Source organism: Vollenhovia emeryi, unplaced genomic scaffold (assembly GCF_000949405.1).
Source record: "Vollenhovia emeryi isolate VEMERY1.0 unplaced genomic scaffold, V.emery_V1.0 DF939169.1, whole genome shotgun sequence".
NCBI classification, from domain to species: Eukaryota; Metazoa; Arthropoda; class Insecta; order Hymenoptera; family Formicidae; genus Vollenhovia; species Vollenhovia emeryi.
The window spans coordinates 318,917-333,399 of record NW_011967197.1 but is presented as its reverse complement, the minus strand read 5'-3'; the positions used below and the strand labels follow the sequence as shown (position 1 = coordinate 333,399).

At 47.0% G+C, this 14,483-nt stretch overlaps 3 protein-coding genes across 7 annotated transcripts in view; all 3 read right to left on the bottom strand.

Annotated features, from left to right (window-relative positions):
* Window positions 1–4,164, bottom strand: part of LOC105563969 (elongation factor Tu GTP-binding domain-containing protein 1) — a 41,871-nt gene extending 37,707 nt beyond the window's left edge. Inside the window, exons 1-4 of one of the 2 annotated variants that reach the window (XM_012016005.1) lie at window positions 3,583–4,164; window positions 840–3,413; window positions 480–602; window positions 39–187 (exon numbers count right to left, since the gene is read on the bottom strand). In XM_012016005.1, coding sequence (XP_011871395.1) covers window positions 39–187; window positions 480–602; window positions 840–3,370 — 2,803 coding nt within the window. In that variant the 5' untranslated portion in view covers window positions 3,371–3,413; window positions 3,583–4,164. Of the gene's footprint in view, window positions 1–38; window positions 188–479; window positions 603–839 lie in introns of both variants that reach the window. The other variant, XM_012016004.1, reaches the window with a different exon arrangement.
* A 2,226-nt stretch (window positions 4,165–6,390) lies between these two features.
* On the bottom strand, window positions 6,391–10,987 carry LOC105563965 (very-long-chain 3-oxoacyl-CoA reductase-like). Of its 4 annotated transcripts, XM_012015999.1 has the most exons (6): window positions 10,789–10,987; window positions 10,536–10,685; window positions 8,309–8,471; window positions 7,813–8,188; window positions 7,315–7,658; window positions 6,391–7,150 (listed from the first exon to the last, which is right to left on the bottom strand). In XM_012015999.1, the coding sequence occupies exons 4-6, from the start codon at window positions 8,185–8,187 to the stop codon at window positions 6,883–6,885; spliced, it is 987 nt and encodes a 328-aa protein (XP_011871389.1). In that variant the 5' UTR covers window position 8,188; window positions 8,309–8,471; window positions 10,536–10,685; window positions 10,789–10,987; the 3' UTR covers window positions 6,391–6,882. The 4 variants fall into 4 exon arrangements, with proteins under 4 accessions (XP_011871389.1, XP_011871388.1, XP_011871387.1 ...); XM_012015998.1 differs by lacking the exon at window positions 8,309–8,471 and having other exon boundaries at window positions 10,517–10,685; XM_012015997.1 differs by lacking the exon at window positions 8,309–8,471 and having other exon boundaries at window positions 10,525–10,685.
* Window positions 10,988–12,437: 1,450 nt separating this feature from the next.
* LOC105563964 (lethal(2)neighbour of Tid protein) lies at window positions 12,438–14,353 on the bottom strand. The gene is made up of 2 exons (XM_012015994.1): window positions 14,078–14,353; window positions 12,438–13,987 (listed from the first exon to the last, which is right to left on the bottom strand). Exon 2 carries the CDS (start codon window positions 13,979–13,981, stop codon window positions 12,671–12,673), a length of 1,311 nt encoding a protein of 436 aa, XP_011871384.1. The 5' UTR covers window positions 13,982–13,987; window positions 14,078–14,353; the 3' UTR covers window positions 12,438–12,670.
* Window positions 14,354–14,483: the final 130 nt, after the last annotated feature.

Sequence of the window (14,483 nt, the reverse complement as noted above, 5' to 3'; positions counted from 1 at the left end):
ACGTACGTGACTAATCAGTAAATATTACACATAATTACCGAGAACGTCGGAGTTGGCTAAAACGCTACAGCTGTACATCGCCGTCATCAGTCGGGGGTGTCGCAGGCTGAAGATCCGTCGACAAGCCTCTTTGCACGCCGACATTAATTGACCGCCCAAGTGTCCCTGGCTCTGGCCACCGGAATCGCTGCAACGTTTCGTCATCTTACACCATGCATTTCTTTTTATACGCGCGTATTTAGCGTCTACTTATATAAATTCGTAAATAACGCGGCCGAATACGCGACCTCCTTGCTTAATTCCGCACACTATAAAACGTCGGTACTGTACGAAGACCGCGTATATCTTCCAGAAAGGAAACAGTTGCGATGCACGCGTCTTAACTTTGTCGCAAGAGTATCTCTTGATTCTTGATCGCAAGTACCGATACAAGACACTTGCGTTTATGTAATATTTATTATCTATTAACGAAAATTTACCTTTGCGGAGCCTGAAAGATTTCCCACTTCTTCAATACGAAACAGACGCCCATCATAGACTCTTCGCACAAGGGGCCGGCCAGTGTGGCAAATTGAAATCCGTTGACTATACTGTTATCATATCTGAAAAAAATTGATGTAACACATGTATTGTTATTATTCGGAATAAGTTTCAAGGAGGTAATCAAAGTGTACATCTCATACATATCTACTTGTTGCATTATATATTACAGCACTTATCCTTGCGATAAGTTTACATTAAATTATGTTCATCGTATCTGAAATGCTCGTCTATTTCAAGCAGGACACGCACAACGAAAAGTTTCTACGCTCCTTACAATATTCCTTCAAAACACTTACGCTGTTTGGAAGTCGACGTTCGTGCTTTGCTGCTCCCAGAACTTCTTTTGCCTGTAATCAGTCTCGTTCAGCAGGATATTCGGCCCGCATTTCCGTGGGCCAAACGACCATATTTTATCCAGCACATTGTCCTTCCAGCCCGCCTCGAGGAAGGCCGCTTCCAACTCGCTCTTGAATACCTTCGCCTCCTTCTGCTTTTTATCAGACATGGACATCTCGTTGGGTTGATCCTCGTCGGAAATGACTTCGTGCTCCCCGTTCTCCTCGGTGTACCTGTCGCGGTAGCTGTCCAGCAATTTTATCAGATTCGCGTTCCTCTCCAACAATTTCGTCACGTTTTCCGGAAGGGGTCTCGCGTCTATCTCGAAGCGACACTGCCGGTTCGCCGTCCAGACCTCGAGGTTGACCTCCGTCGCCTTCTTCTCGATCGCCTCGTTCACCATGTCGAGCTTCGGAGGTGGCACTATGGTCTCGCGAAACGGCACGATCGGGTCCGACACGTTGATATCGATCTTGGCGTATCTCAGCTTGAGATCCTCCAGGCATCGCTCGAGATGGACCTCGCCGGCGGTGCTCAGGACGATCTCGCCGGTCTCCTGCATGTGGACGATGGCGCAGGCGTCCGCCTGGTTCAGCAGCTTCAAGCCGTGGATCAGCTTCGGCAGGTCGTTGGGATGCTTGGGCTCCAGGGCCACTCTTAGTATAGGAACCGCGAGTGACGTTAGCTCCGTGAACGAGGGACAGGCGATCGTCGTCGAGAGGGTCGCGGTCTTCAAAACGTGCTCCTCCAGATCGCCGATTCCGAAAACGTTGCCCGCCGGCACCTTGCTCACGATCTCGAGCTCTCTCCCCATAAGAATGTACAATTTATTTATGACCACCCTCGTGATGTGCCTGCCGGGCCTGAGATCCTTGAGCACGAGGGACGGGTCCACCTCCTCGCCCGCCCTCTCGCGTTCCAGGGCGACGGTGGGATTGTGCTTCGGCCCCAAAACGAATACCTCGTCCCCGATCTTTATAGTCCCCGAATACACTCTCGCGAAGGCCACCAGGGTGCCGTCCAAGTTATCCTCGTTGGCTTCGTTCTCGCAATTTGCGTCCTGGACGTCATTGGAGACCACCGTGTCGCGCGTGTCCTCCTTGTGATTCTCAACGGTGGCGCAGGTCTGCTGCTCCAACCGCTCCGCGTGCTTCTGTCGGACGATCTCGCGCCTTTGCGCCAGTTCCTCCGGCGTCAGGGACTTGGGCCTGTTCTCGGGCAGCATGTCCCTCTCCGCCGGAAACATTTTCGAGACGAACGCGATGATCGGCGCCTCCGGCGATGGATCGCAGGCCAGGAACGCCCCTTTCAGTCGCTGCGTTTCCACGGGCAGAGCGGAGAAGTCGTTGTTCCCGCTTATCAGTCGCTCGATTTTCTCGTCGGTTAAATTTTGCGGGGTCGGAACGTTCTCGCACACCATGTCGAGGCAATTCCGTGCCAGGGGAAGCCACTGCGAGCAAACGGCCTGCAGCTGCGCCTTCGGATCCGAGTGCCTCAAGTCGCGCGTCGTCAATTTTATGTTCAACTTTTCAGCTATAGCCGGCAATTTATCCTTGTCCCTTCGTATCACAATAGTCTCGTACAGCGCCCAGATATTGTCCAGGATGAGCTGCACGAAAAGCGGCTTCTTAGCCTTCTCCTGGGCCCCCTTCATAATCCTCTTGGTCTTGTTATTTATGTAAAAGTCCCCCCACAGTGTCTTACGCAGGACCTTCTCGCTGAATCCCAATTTGTTGGAATAGATCTTGGCGAATTCCACGATGCCGAATCCCCAGCCGTCGATCGCGCTGGTGAAAAGAACGTTTCCCTGCTCCGGCGAGAAGTACAGATTCGAGTCGTCTAGCTCTTCCAGGACGGACTGCCAATCGGCCAGATCCCTCTCGTTCACCTTGTCCGACGTGGTCGCGACCGTCTCCTCGCGCTCCTCGCGCTCCATCACGTCGCTCGCGAACAGCTCGCCCATTATCGCGTTCACCTGCTCCAGGACCTGCGTCAGGCGCACGTAGGCGTCCAACGGCGTCAATTTCATCTCCGTGACGAGTCGGTCGACCTTGTTGAGCACCAGGATGGGCTTCAGACCCTCGACATAGGCTATAGACAGGGCGCTACGTGTCTGCGGACACACGCCCTCCACCACGTCCACCAGAATGACAGCCCCGTCCGACAGTCTGACCGCCGTCGAGACCTCGGAGGAGAAGTCCACGTGTCCCGGGGAGTCGATCAGGTTAATCACGTGGTCCGTCTCGCCGTGTACGTGGTGCAGCGTTATGGAGCTGGACTTCATCGTGATGCCGCGCACCTGCTCGTCCCGCCTGCTGTCCAGGTATCTGAGCTTGCCGGCCAGCTTGCCGGATATGATGCCGTTGCTCGCGACGAGGGAATCCGCCAGGGTGGTCTTCCCGTGGTCCACGTGCGCCAGGATACATATGTTCCTGATGCGCGCGGCGTCATTCTGTATCTCGCTAAGCTTCTCGACGCTGATGAGACGCATCGTTGCGCGGGACAACCGGAACACAGGCAAAATGCAAAGCGCTCTGCAGAATATATACAAATTTACATATATCTATATACCTATATCTATGTATATGCCCCTACGCTATCGTGTACTCTGAAATACCAGCGACAATTGGGAACTAACGGTGTAAACGAGCGACGGCAGCAGGGGCGCGTACAATATGTACATACAATTGTGCCTAGGCTTACTCTATATGTATAAAAGCGAGGTTAAGTTAATCGGACCGATCGCATTCGCACGCACGTGTCCAGCCGCGGTAAACACTATTTGAGTTTATTCTCTCTCCAACGGTGCGCGTAAGGCTCGTTGAACGCGAGGATGTAGCGTAGGTTGAACGGCCTCGCTGTCGTCGTGCGGAACATGCCAGCGGACATCGGTTATCGGCGCGGCGGAACGAGACACGCGGGCGCGTACACACAGACGCGGGCACTCGGGATCCTCGTCGCCTTCTCGTCTCCTACCGCTTCGTCCCGCAACGCGCTCGACTAGCCGCGGTCGGTAGTCGACGGACGACTTGACAATCGCCGCCCACTCGGTGAGGTTAGGGCGCGCCGAAACGTGGACTTTGCGCGCGTCGCTTCCTCGCTCTCGTCTCGCCTGGTTGCGCCCGACCTTCCACCGGCTCTACTCGTCTGCCACACGGTTCGAGCGAGTAGAATCTGACTCCACGATCAACGCTGGCCCGTATCGTGCGGAGATCCACGAGTAGTCAATCGTGAAACGTGCGGTTGCCGACGGCCATATTGCTTTGGCGCGCGGGGGAGATGCGCGGCTCGATCTGCGCACACGAGACGGAGGGAGGGAAAGAATGGATTATTCAATAGAAAAGAATTTCTTTTTCGCTCGGGCAAGGTCAGATGTAATTGACACGAGTCTAGTCGATGATCAGCCTATCGAGTCGATAACGCGCTAGTTGACTGATGTATCGAATTAGATTAACGCGTCCCCGGTGGAAATATTTCACCGAAAATACGAGATTTCAAGTGTACTCGAAAATCTCTTTCAACTGACCACGTTTTACCGTCATTTTCTTAATATTTCGGTAAAGCTTCCGTGAAAAATTCACTAAAAGTTTCATTAAAAAAAAACGCAATTTCAAAGGTAAGAAAAATTGGATATACAAAATGTTTTTTTACTTTAGAAATTGCGTTACTCTTTAATGAAACTTGTGGTGCATTTTCACGAAAGTTTCACCGAAATGTTAAGAAAATGACAGTAAAACGCGGTCAGTTAAAAGAACTTTTAACGAAGTTACAATTACAGTTACTTTTTTTTTATAACTCTAACTTAACTTCGTTACTTTCTCTTTCGATAACTAGTAACTAATTTAATAGTTACGAGTTACTTTATGTGTATTTTAAACCTCCGCAGATTGCATTAGGCCTTGCATTTGCGCATAAACGCCCTTATCGACGCTTTACAATTTAAATGCAGAGTTGGTATTTTTATTTTCATTGCAAAGGAGTAAGTGCAAAGTAACGATTCGTTATTTTTTGAGTAACTGTAACTGTAACGCGTTACTTTTCAGAATTGGTAACTGTAACTAATTATATTTTTAGCAAAAGAAAAAACTGCAACTGTAACTAGAGTCTTTTATAAAGTAACTTTCCCAACTCTGCTAGTAGCACAATATAGTGGCGCAATATTGAGAAATAATGTAAATCTAGTATTCCCAATATTGTAACAATTTTAGGCTAACATTCCTATTACGTTGTTAAATATGCCAATTAAATTGTTAAATAGGCCAGTGCACTTTCAATCTAATATTATATTATATAATTATTATCGTGCAATATTTACACGTATTCCATGGCCAACATTGGCTTTACGTTGGACAATATCGGCCAAATTTTTAATATAACATTGGGCCAATGTTTAGCCAATGCACTGTGCCACTAGGGTACATTTACGCTTACGTCTTTGTCATAAGCTGTTACGTTGCTCTGTTGTTATACTGTCGTTACGCAGGTATAACGTGCGGTAAAATAAAACCGTGCCACGACAATATAAATATAACGACGACACTGTCGTTAAGAGATGCAGAATAACAGGCCCGCGTTTCTCCACGCTCGTCGCCTAGAATGGAACTTGGCGCCTAAATCAAGCTAGAGCAAACGGGACAAAGAGAACAGTATAAAGTGTGACAAAAAGAAAGAACCCAATGCCGAGCTGTGTACGTGTCATTGTGTCACGTGCGATTATGTGACGCGGGGGAGAATTTCAGAGCGAACAATAGTATACTCGCTACCTGGGGCTCGATTCTTGAATTTATTCGAAGGAGAAACGTATACGAATATTCTGCTCTGACAGAAAAGTTGAAAGTCGATTGGTTAAAGCCATGCGAATAGCCAATCAACTTGCAACTTTTCTGTAAGAACAGAATTTTCGCATACGTTTCTCCTTCGAATAAATTCAAGAATTGAGCCCCTGGGGCTCGATCATAGATCTTTTCCTCTAGCGTAAACTTGTGAAAGATGAAAAGTTTCATTGAAGAATTCAATATTCGTCAATGAAATTTTTCACTTTTCACGAGTTCCCGCTAGAGGAAAAGATTCACGATCGAGTCCCAATATTTTTACGACTTCACGCTAAAGGAAAAGATTCAGTGGTCAAACCCACAGTGACCATCGAGTTTTCCAAGACAAACCCAAGAGGATCGGCAGATCTTATTGTTAAACGCTCTTATAAACGCTCGATTAGTTTTCTACCTTGTCCGATCCACAGCTTTATTACATTATGGACCGTAGGATTGAGGAGAGATTTGGTACAAATTATTTAAAAAAGAGAATTATGATATCGGAGCTTAATGAATTCGAACAATTCGACGATTCTTGCCGTGACCTCGAAGATTTGCACGTATTTCCGTATCTCTACAATGCCTTCCATAATATTATGCGAGAATGTTGCCATCGTGCGACTGAAAGTTTGTATGCAACTCGTGCTTCCTGTTTTCCAATTTTCACAGCGCGCGTTGATGCCAGTCGAAGACGTGTCTGTTACGTAAGAAGTAATTTTATTATCGCAACCACTGTAGATACGTGGGTACAATATACATAATATATTTCGAGGTGTTCTTTCCAAAAACAACCAGTTTAAACCTTTTATCACTAAGCAGTGTTATACATAAAAGTCCATTCCGTAGATTTATAATATACCTGCAAAGACCTGTCGGGGAAAAGTAGCACTATCTTCCAAACGAAACAATATATACGTCAGCACTAAAATTATCTTAATGGCTCATAATTTTTCACCTATCTTCTCTCGTGGTAATTTATGTTGCAAGTTTGTTGCCTTGTTGTGGACGTTGCATCAAAAAACTGAATAATCATTCGTTTTTAAGAAAGAAACACTTCATAAAAAAACAAACCGATGGAATACCTTGCTAAACACAAAGTAGTAGCAAAGTAGGAGCAACTTACGAGGGCGACTAACGAAACAGTGCATCGCGTTAACCGTTAACGAGGAACATTACAAAAAAAACGCGCGAATCAACTAGAAAGTGCGTCCGTTTGCGAGTCCGTCGAGTCTATCGAAGTTTTCAATATTTTCGATCTGCGAAGGGCTCGTCGCCTTAGGTTGAGCATTGTTTTTGCCACCAACCACACCGCGCCGCTTTCGCATATGTAGCGCAGTAAGTCTACAAAGCCGATGATCAGGCAGTGCGGTGGATAACCGGTTGTGTGCGCCTCGATTCCGATCGTTTTCAGCGCCGTTTTTACATACTTCTCGGGGCTGGGCGCCATCCACGATGTTTTTCTAGGGCACGAAAAAGAGGCAGATAAAGCACGACTGCGACAGCGAAAATTGAGCTAGTCAGGAAAATTTGAAATCCTACGAGCGTTGAATAAATAGAAATAAAATTATTTCACGAGCTTCTCCCGAGTCTTGGAAGCACACGAGTATGTTAAGGAGGGTCTTACTTGATCTTAGACATCTTTGTGGCGACCGGGCCGGGTAGGACGCACTGGACGACGACCCCTCTCGACGCAGCTTCCGTAGCAAGGTCGGCGCTGAGCTTGTTTATATACGCTTTACTGGCAGCATAAACGGTTAGATATGGGCTCGGTATAGCCGAGGCCGATGAACTCACGTTGATGAGCACCCCTTTTCCCCGTTCCATCATGCCGGGCAGCACCGCTCTCGCGACTCCGGTTATTCCGGCCACATTTAGCTGCAGTATTCTCGCGAGAATCTCCTCCGAAACCTCGGTGAACAGTTCGGGATAGTCGTAGCTCGCGCCGGCATTGTTGACGAGGACGCCGACCTGTTAACAAATATCTTCCAGTTTACTTTCCTCTCTCTCTTTCTCTCTTTATTAGAAAATAGTGTCGTTAAAGACACTTCCTGTCTATATTACTCTGTGAAATATTCAACTTGTTTCTTAATAAATTTTGTGTAAGTTATATTAAGTTTCTTACGTCCAAGTCTTGAGTAACTTTGGCGATTTCGGCGTAAACAACCTGGCCTTCGGTTAAATCGGCTTCTACGACGCGAGTCTCCACTTCATACTTGCGCTCAATTTCAGCGGCTACGTCCTTCAGCCTGGACAACGACCGTGATACCAAGACAATGTTAATATTCATCTCGGCGAGCGCCTTAGCGTACGCTTTTCCAATGCCGTCCGTCGCGCCCGTCACCACTGCCCATTTCCCCTGCGTTCGTAGATCGATTCCAAATCCAAGATTAGGAGCGATCAACTTCTTCCACGCCACAAAGCCGATCTTCACGACGATCCTTAAACCGGCGAGCGCTAATAACACTAGACATATCTTCTCCCACCAGAGCAGCGCCATTCTAAAATTCAAACAATAAAACTTGAAGTACGTTCCGTTTTACGCATGACGCATCATTTATCTTTAACACCGGGTGCATAATAAGAAAAAAAAGATGCATTATACGTGAAACGGAACGCACTCTTGGAAAGCTCGCTCGCTCGCTCGCTCGAGCTTGCTCTACAATTGCTCCGATTTAATCGCAGCACCGCGCACTATCAGACGTGACCCGCACGAAATCGGATGATCTGTTTCTCAAGATGGCGAGTTAAACGTCACCACTTCATTATGTATGTAAGAGAAACCTGAAGTCAAAGGAACCTGAATTTGATTATCGCCAGACGATTCAACTTATGCTTACTAGCCATCGCCGACGGACAATCATGACATGTCCCACGACCTCAGGCGACACGTTGTTGCTAACTTCGCTATTACTTGCACTTCTCTTCGATACTTCTATTACCTTGCCGTGAAAAAAACTTGCTGCTGCAAGATTACCCGCTTGCATTTTCATCTTACAATTAAAATTGTCCTATTTTCCTCGCACTTTATTAATCATCTCGCATTACTCGCACCAGTCTTTCATTTTTCGGCATTTAATTACGTATCGTAATTAATTTCCAGTCAAATATAAATAAGATAGTTTATGTAATTTATTCTGTATTCTTAAATGACGTAGAAAAGAGGGATATTTCGACTCATCTCTTTCACAAGGTGGTATCTCGATTTTACACCATTTATAATTTTTCTGTTTGAGCAGAAAACCCGAAAATTGCGTAAAATCGGGATACCACCTTGCGAAAGAGATCAGTCGACTTGTCGATCGCAATGATTCTGCATTTATGCGTTCGTGCGAAAGGGATGTTCAACGTTTCTTATTTTTCTCTGACCGCACTTTCATTTTTTTTACTTTGCATTGCATGCTTCTTACATACTTGTTATACGTTAACATATTGATATATACTAAATAATTTAATGTTAATTTCTATTATATGCAATATATATTAATATATAATATGCATGTATTATAATATCCTATTATATGCATTTGTACACGAGCATTGATAAATTTTCAACAGAATCTGCATTTCAAAAAATAATCGAAATGTGAAAAATCTGTCACACACCTGTAGCATATACACCGTCACTGGTGCCTCGTCATTTAAATACAAAAGATATAAATATAAATGTCAGAGCCACGCGATGCAAAAATTAACATATTCGATTAGTTAGATAAATAAATCAGATAGTCATCGTTATAGAAATTTGAAACATCGCGAGCAGCAGCCAAATTCTAATTGTTGAAATGTTCTTATCACGGTGCGTAATCGATAAAATTAAGAAAAATAAACGCTCGATTTTTTAGATCGATAATTCCGATGATCATCGTTCTAGAAACTTGAGACATCGCGTGTCGGGGCAAAGTCCTGTTTGTTTAAATATTCTTATCGCGGTGCATAGGCTATGAAATTAACAAAATTAAGATATCCGATTTGTTAGATTGATAATTCCAGTACTCGTAGTTATAGAAAATTGAAACATCCCGAGCAGCAGCGAAGTCCTAATTGTTGAAATGTTCTTATCACGCCGCATGATCGACAAAATTAACATAAATTAACACTGAATCTGTTAGATCGATTTCATCGATGAATTTTGTTATGTTGGATATGTTCATTCCGATGATCATCGTTCTATAAACTTGAAACATCGCACGCCGGGACAAAGTCCTACTTGTTGAAATATTCATATCACGGTGCAGAGGCTATGAAATTAACAAAATTAAGATATCCGATTTGTTAAATTAGATTGATAATTCCAGTACTCGTATAAAAAATTGAAACATCCCGAGCAGCAGCGAAGTCCTAAATGTTGAAATGTTCTTATCACGGTGCGTAATCGATAAAATTAACAAAACTTAACACTCGATTTGTTAGATCGATTATTCCGATGATCATCGTTCTACAAACTTGAAACGTCGCACGCCGGGACAAAGTCCTGTTTGTTTAAATGCTCTTATCACGGTGCACAGGTGATATCATTGTGTCATTTAGATAGCTGCACATTTCACGAAGAAAATTGTTGGCAGGCGTTTCTTTCAGTCAAGGAGAAATGTGCAAAGAACAGTTTACGCGCGTTAATCGCGTTGAACGAATTGAAGCTGCCCGATCGGCTGCTCTACATAATGTCGTAATTGAAAAATCCTTCTCGCGCGATACGGCGGAACAAAAACACGCAATTTCTTCATGAAACGGGCAGATCCGTGCGACCGCGAACTTGGCGATTTACAACTTTCTCCCCGCGTGTTTTATACTTGAATGCGCGAGGCGATCGTGCCACGACACTTTCTCACTTTCTCAACTGAACTCGACCTCTACTGGCAATCGACTCCTCTTCTGCCGGTCCTACCGATCATCGGATCACCCGACGATGAATAGTGAACTCCGTTCCTCACCGGGCGTGCAGCGGCTGACACCCTCTCGGCGACCGAATCAACAAATGTGCCCGATTGCTCGACAACTCTGTTAAATAAATACATTATGTACACGTATACATACATATATAAAGTTTTGGAGGGAAATGAAAGACAAGGTGGCAGCCTTGTCAGTTAAGTGGTAAACAAACCTTGAAAGGAACCCCAGGGTTACTTTCGAAAGGGCGAAAAGTCTGGTGGCTACCTGACTTGATGACTACCGGCGTTGAACTGCGTTGCGAAAGCGCTCGCGATCGATGGCTCGGTCGGAAATAGGAACGCTATGAGCGACGCTCCGGAGCACGCGCGCATGCAATGTCAGGGCTGAATGCAACATTCCCACTAGTCTGACGGAACGGAGCTTCCCGCCCCACCAGAAGAAGATAGCGGTATCTTCGTACACGTGGCCGAGCAAAAGGTTCGGCCAAAAGTAGACGATGAGGGAGGGCGAACCGGCCGCTGATGAATTGAGAAGCCGATTCTCTCTCTCTCTGACACACTTCGGGAGGTCCGTGGCCTCCTTTCGTAAAATCCACGATCTCTTCGATCGCCCAGTAATAAACTCCTTTCTTATATCGAGGCTCAGAGAAAAAAAAAACCGTATCACCTGGGCGTTTTTCATGCGGAGCGAAAACATACAGTTGATGTTTTACGCGTGTCCCTGATGAATCGCTCGATGTTTATTAGCGGGTACTACTTCAGTATTGTTTACCGTCAAACCGAGACTTCCGCCGAGACTTCCGGACAGTTATGCTTACAAGCAACACTACCCAAGTGTTACGCCGATTTTTCTGAAACTTTGCACACTTGTACGACTTCGAAAAATATTTGACCCCCTTTTTTTTTTATTTGCGCTCATAAAGCATTTTAAGGATAGGAACTACCCTCGAATGTACAGCAATTCTACAGGCCATGTACGTTATCTCGAACAATTCTTGCACCAGAATACTATCTCTAGGAGTTTTGTTATCTCTAGGAGATAACATACGTGGCCTATAGAATTGCTGCACATGGAATTGAAAAGGTCAAAATTTCGAGGGTGGTTCCTATCCTTAAAATGCTTTATGAGCACAAGTAAAGAAATTGGGGTCAAATATTTTTCCAAGTTGTACAAGTGTGCAACGTTTAAAAAAAAAAATCGGCGCGTAACACTTGGGTAGTTAGCTTTCGTATTTCTGACGTTCTCTTAACCGACGGGCGTCCGCACGAATATCGAGAATTGCTGCGTGCAACAGCGGGTAAAAATTTCGATCGCGCTCATTTCGAAGCTACGCGCGAATCCAGTCAAGCAGAGTTCAATTGGAATACAACTGCGAACATCATATACGTAATCCGCCGAGTATCGCTTCTACTTTTAGTTAAATAATGTAAAACTCGAACAAACATGTTCGTAACGTAAGTCACGACTTTTATCACGACTGGAAAAAATTTTCGAGAGACACGAGGACTTATAAGGATTTACCAAGGGGGAAACCGCTGAGGGAATTGTGATGTACAGATTTGTGGCATTACTGGAAATTACTGGGTATTACTACTAGTCATTAGGCCTTGCTGGGGGATTATAAAACAAGATAAAATAAGACGAAACGACATAAATACAAGATAAAATAAGGTAATAAGATAAAGTAATGCCCACTGGGCATTAGTGGGCATCGGTGTACAAGGTTTTGGTCAGCTGCTTCCCCCTCGGGATTTACTTACAAATATTTCTACCTGTCTGCGTTTGTTCCGTTCGTTAATCGCATTTCTAAGGAGCTCGCTCGGGGGACGAAGACCGGACTCGCAATACCAGAAACGTGAAAACCAGATGCGACGCTATTCACAATTTATTCCATACATAAAACGATATTGCGTATACATACACAGTTGCCCGTTTCTCTAGATGCAATCTCAAACAACCCTATGTAAATCGTGAATAGAGAAACACCTCGCGTGTCTCGTGCACGAGTCGGGGTGGAGACACACAACGACACCCTATGTATTCGATACATAGATTACGGAGGAGTATGACTGGGACAAGTGACGCGACATAGTTCATTTATCTTTCGCGTTATTCGACCTGTTTCTCAGGATGCCGTACAGCAGAATTATATGGCACAGATGCAACGCCACGCTGCTGAACACCGTGCTCGGATACGTGTTCCAGCACAATTCTATCACGCCTAGGACGGTCAGCTTGAGGACGGTCTTGTAGTCGGTGCACCAAGCGAGGTACGGCAACGTGTGGTAGTACCATATGTAGAACTGATAGTGCAACGACCTGCTGAACGTAATGCCGATCAAGTTGGCGACGAAAAGGGGATAGACGAGCAGCTGGCTCACAGTGGACGTGTCCACCTTCTCTTTCTTACGCAGCTGAGGCTTCAGTTCCTTCCCCAGGTGCTTGAGTTTCGCGTACGACTTGACATAGGTGATCCAGACGGGCGCGCAGTAGAGCAGCGTCAGCATGTGCAGAAGCAACAGGGAGACGTGCAGGTACGGATGCACGAACACCTCCTCGGGCAGGAATCTCCAGTTGACGGTCCACCTGAACTCGAAAATTCTACCCAGATCGAAGGCGCCCTTTATGTAAGCGAGGGGATTCTCCAGCAAGAACGGAAGACCGAGAAGCAGCTGTATCGACGCGCAGACGGACAGGTGCGCCAGCGTTTTGAGCATCCCCAGGGTGCACAGGTAGGCGACGAGAAGCGCCGGGGCGAACAGCAGGATGTTCATCTTGACGGACACCGCGAGGCTGTACAGCACGCTGCCCAGGTACCAGCGATTGTCGAGAAACGCGTTAATAGACGCGTACAGCAGCGCCATCGCCACCGGGTCGTTGAAGAGCCTCAGGACAAATATCGAGTGTATCCTGTAGGAGGTGCAGCACATCAGGATGAGCACGTAGGGTGGCACCTTCTTGGTCCGCGCGTAGATCCGGAAGACCAGCGTCAGCGTCGCCACGTACAGCGCCGCGAAGAGGTACTGCGCCGTCCTGACGTCGACGCCGCGCGACGTCACGTAGTAGAGCGCGGAGAAAACGTAGACGAAGCCGGCGGGGTAAACCAGCGGCCCGGTGTCGCCGCGCAGCCTCGTGTAGTCCGTCGTGCCGTTGAGGAAGCCCTCGACCTCCTGCATGTAGGCCCGCCAGTCGATCTCGGTGTACGGCACCGTCTGGATTACCAGCACGTTCAGGACGATCTCCAGGGCGACGATCAGCTTCGCCACTAGCGTCAGCTTGCGCGGGTCGGTGAGGAGGGCGGCGAGCTGCCGCCAATCCAGATAGTTCTCCAGCCAGCCCTTGTTGCCCCTCCTCGAGGACCTGCCGGCGTTGAGGTTAGGTCTCGCCTCCCTGCGCGGCGCCATATCGCCCTGCAACACGCGTCTTCCGTACTCACTTCGTCTTTGATTATTGAATATGTAAACGGAGACTCGCGCGACGCCTCGTCGAGCGAACGTTACCTTGCTTGTTGTCGCGCGACGCCCCGAGAGGTTAGCCGAACTCACGACCGGTTCATCCGCGTGGCGACGAGCAACCGGCTCGCTAGAGCGACGGTCCGTCGCTCTTCATCGCCGGTCCCGTCGCGGGTGCCGAGAGGAAGCCACTCCGCCGTTATTTTTCACGCGCCGAGCGGCGAACTCGCGTCTCCCTCGATGCGAACGTCCGCACTCCGCGGGGCTTCTTCCAAGTAAACATGGCGATCTCGCGAGGTAAACCGGGTAAACGGAGCCGCCGTTCCGCCGCGACTCCCGCGGTTCTTGCTCCTCGTACAGCTCAACTTTCCGCGTCGCTCGTCATCTAAACTTTAGACACAGATTAATAGGAACAGTCATCTCTATATAAAAAAAAACGAAGAGAAATTAAAAC

Excerpts from the sequence above, each read along its gene's own strand:
- LOC105563965 (XM_012015998.1), bottom strand. The coding sequence starts at position 8,187 with ATGGCGCTGCTCTGGTGGGAGAAGATATGTCTAGTGTTATTAGCGCTC. Across the intron at positions 7,659-7,812 it reads AAGTTACTCAAGACTTGGAC|GTCGGCGTCCTCGTCAACAA; the intron begins GTAAGAAACTTA and ends ATTTGTTAACAG. Across the intron at positions 7,151-7,314 it reads ACAAAGATGTCTAAGATCAA|AAAAACATCGTGGATGGCGC; the intron begins GTAAGACCCTCC and ends TTCGTGCCCTAG.
- LOC105563964 (XM_012015994.1), bottom strand. The coding sequence starts at position 13,981 with ATGGCGCCGCGCAGGGAGGCGAGACCTAACCTCAACGCCGGCAGGTCC.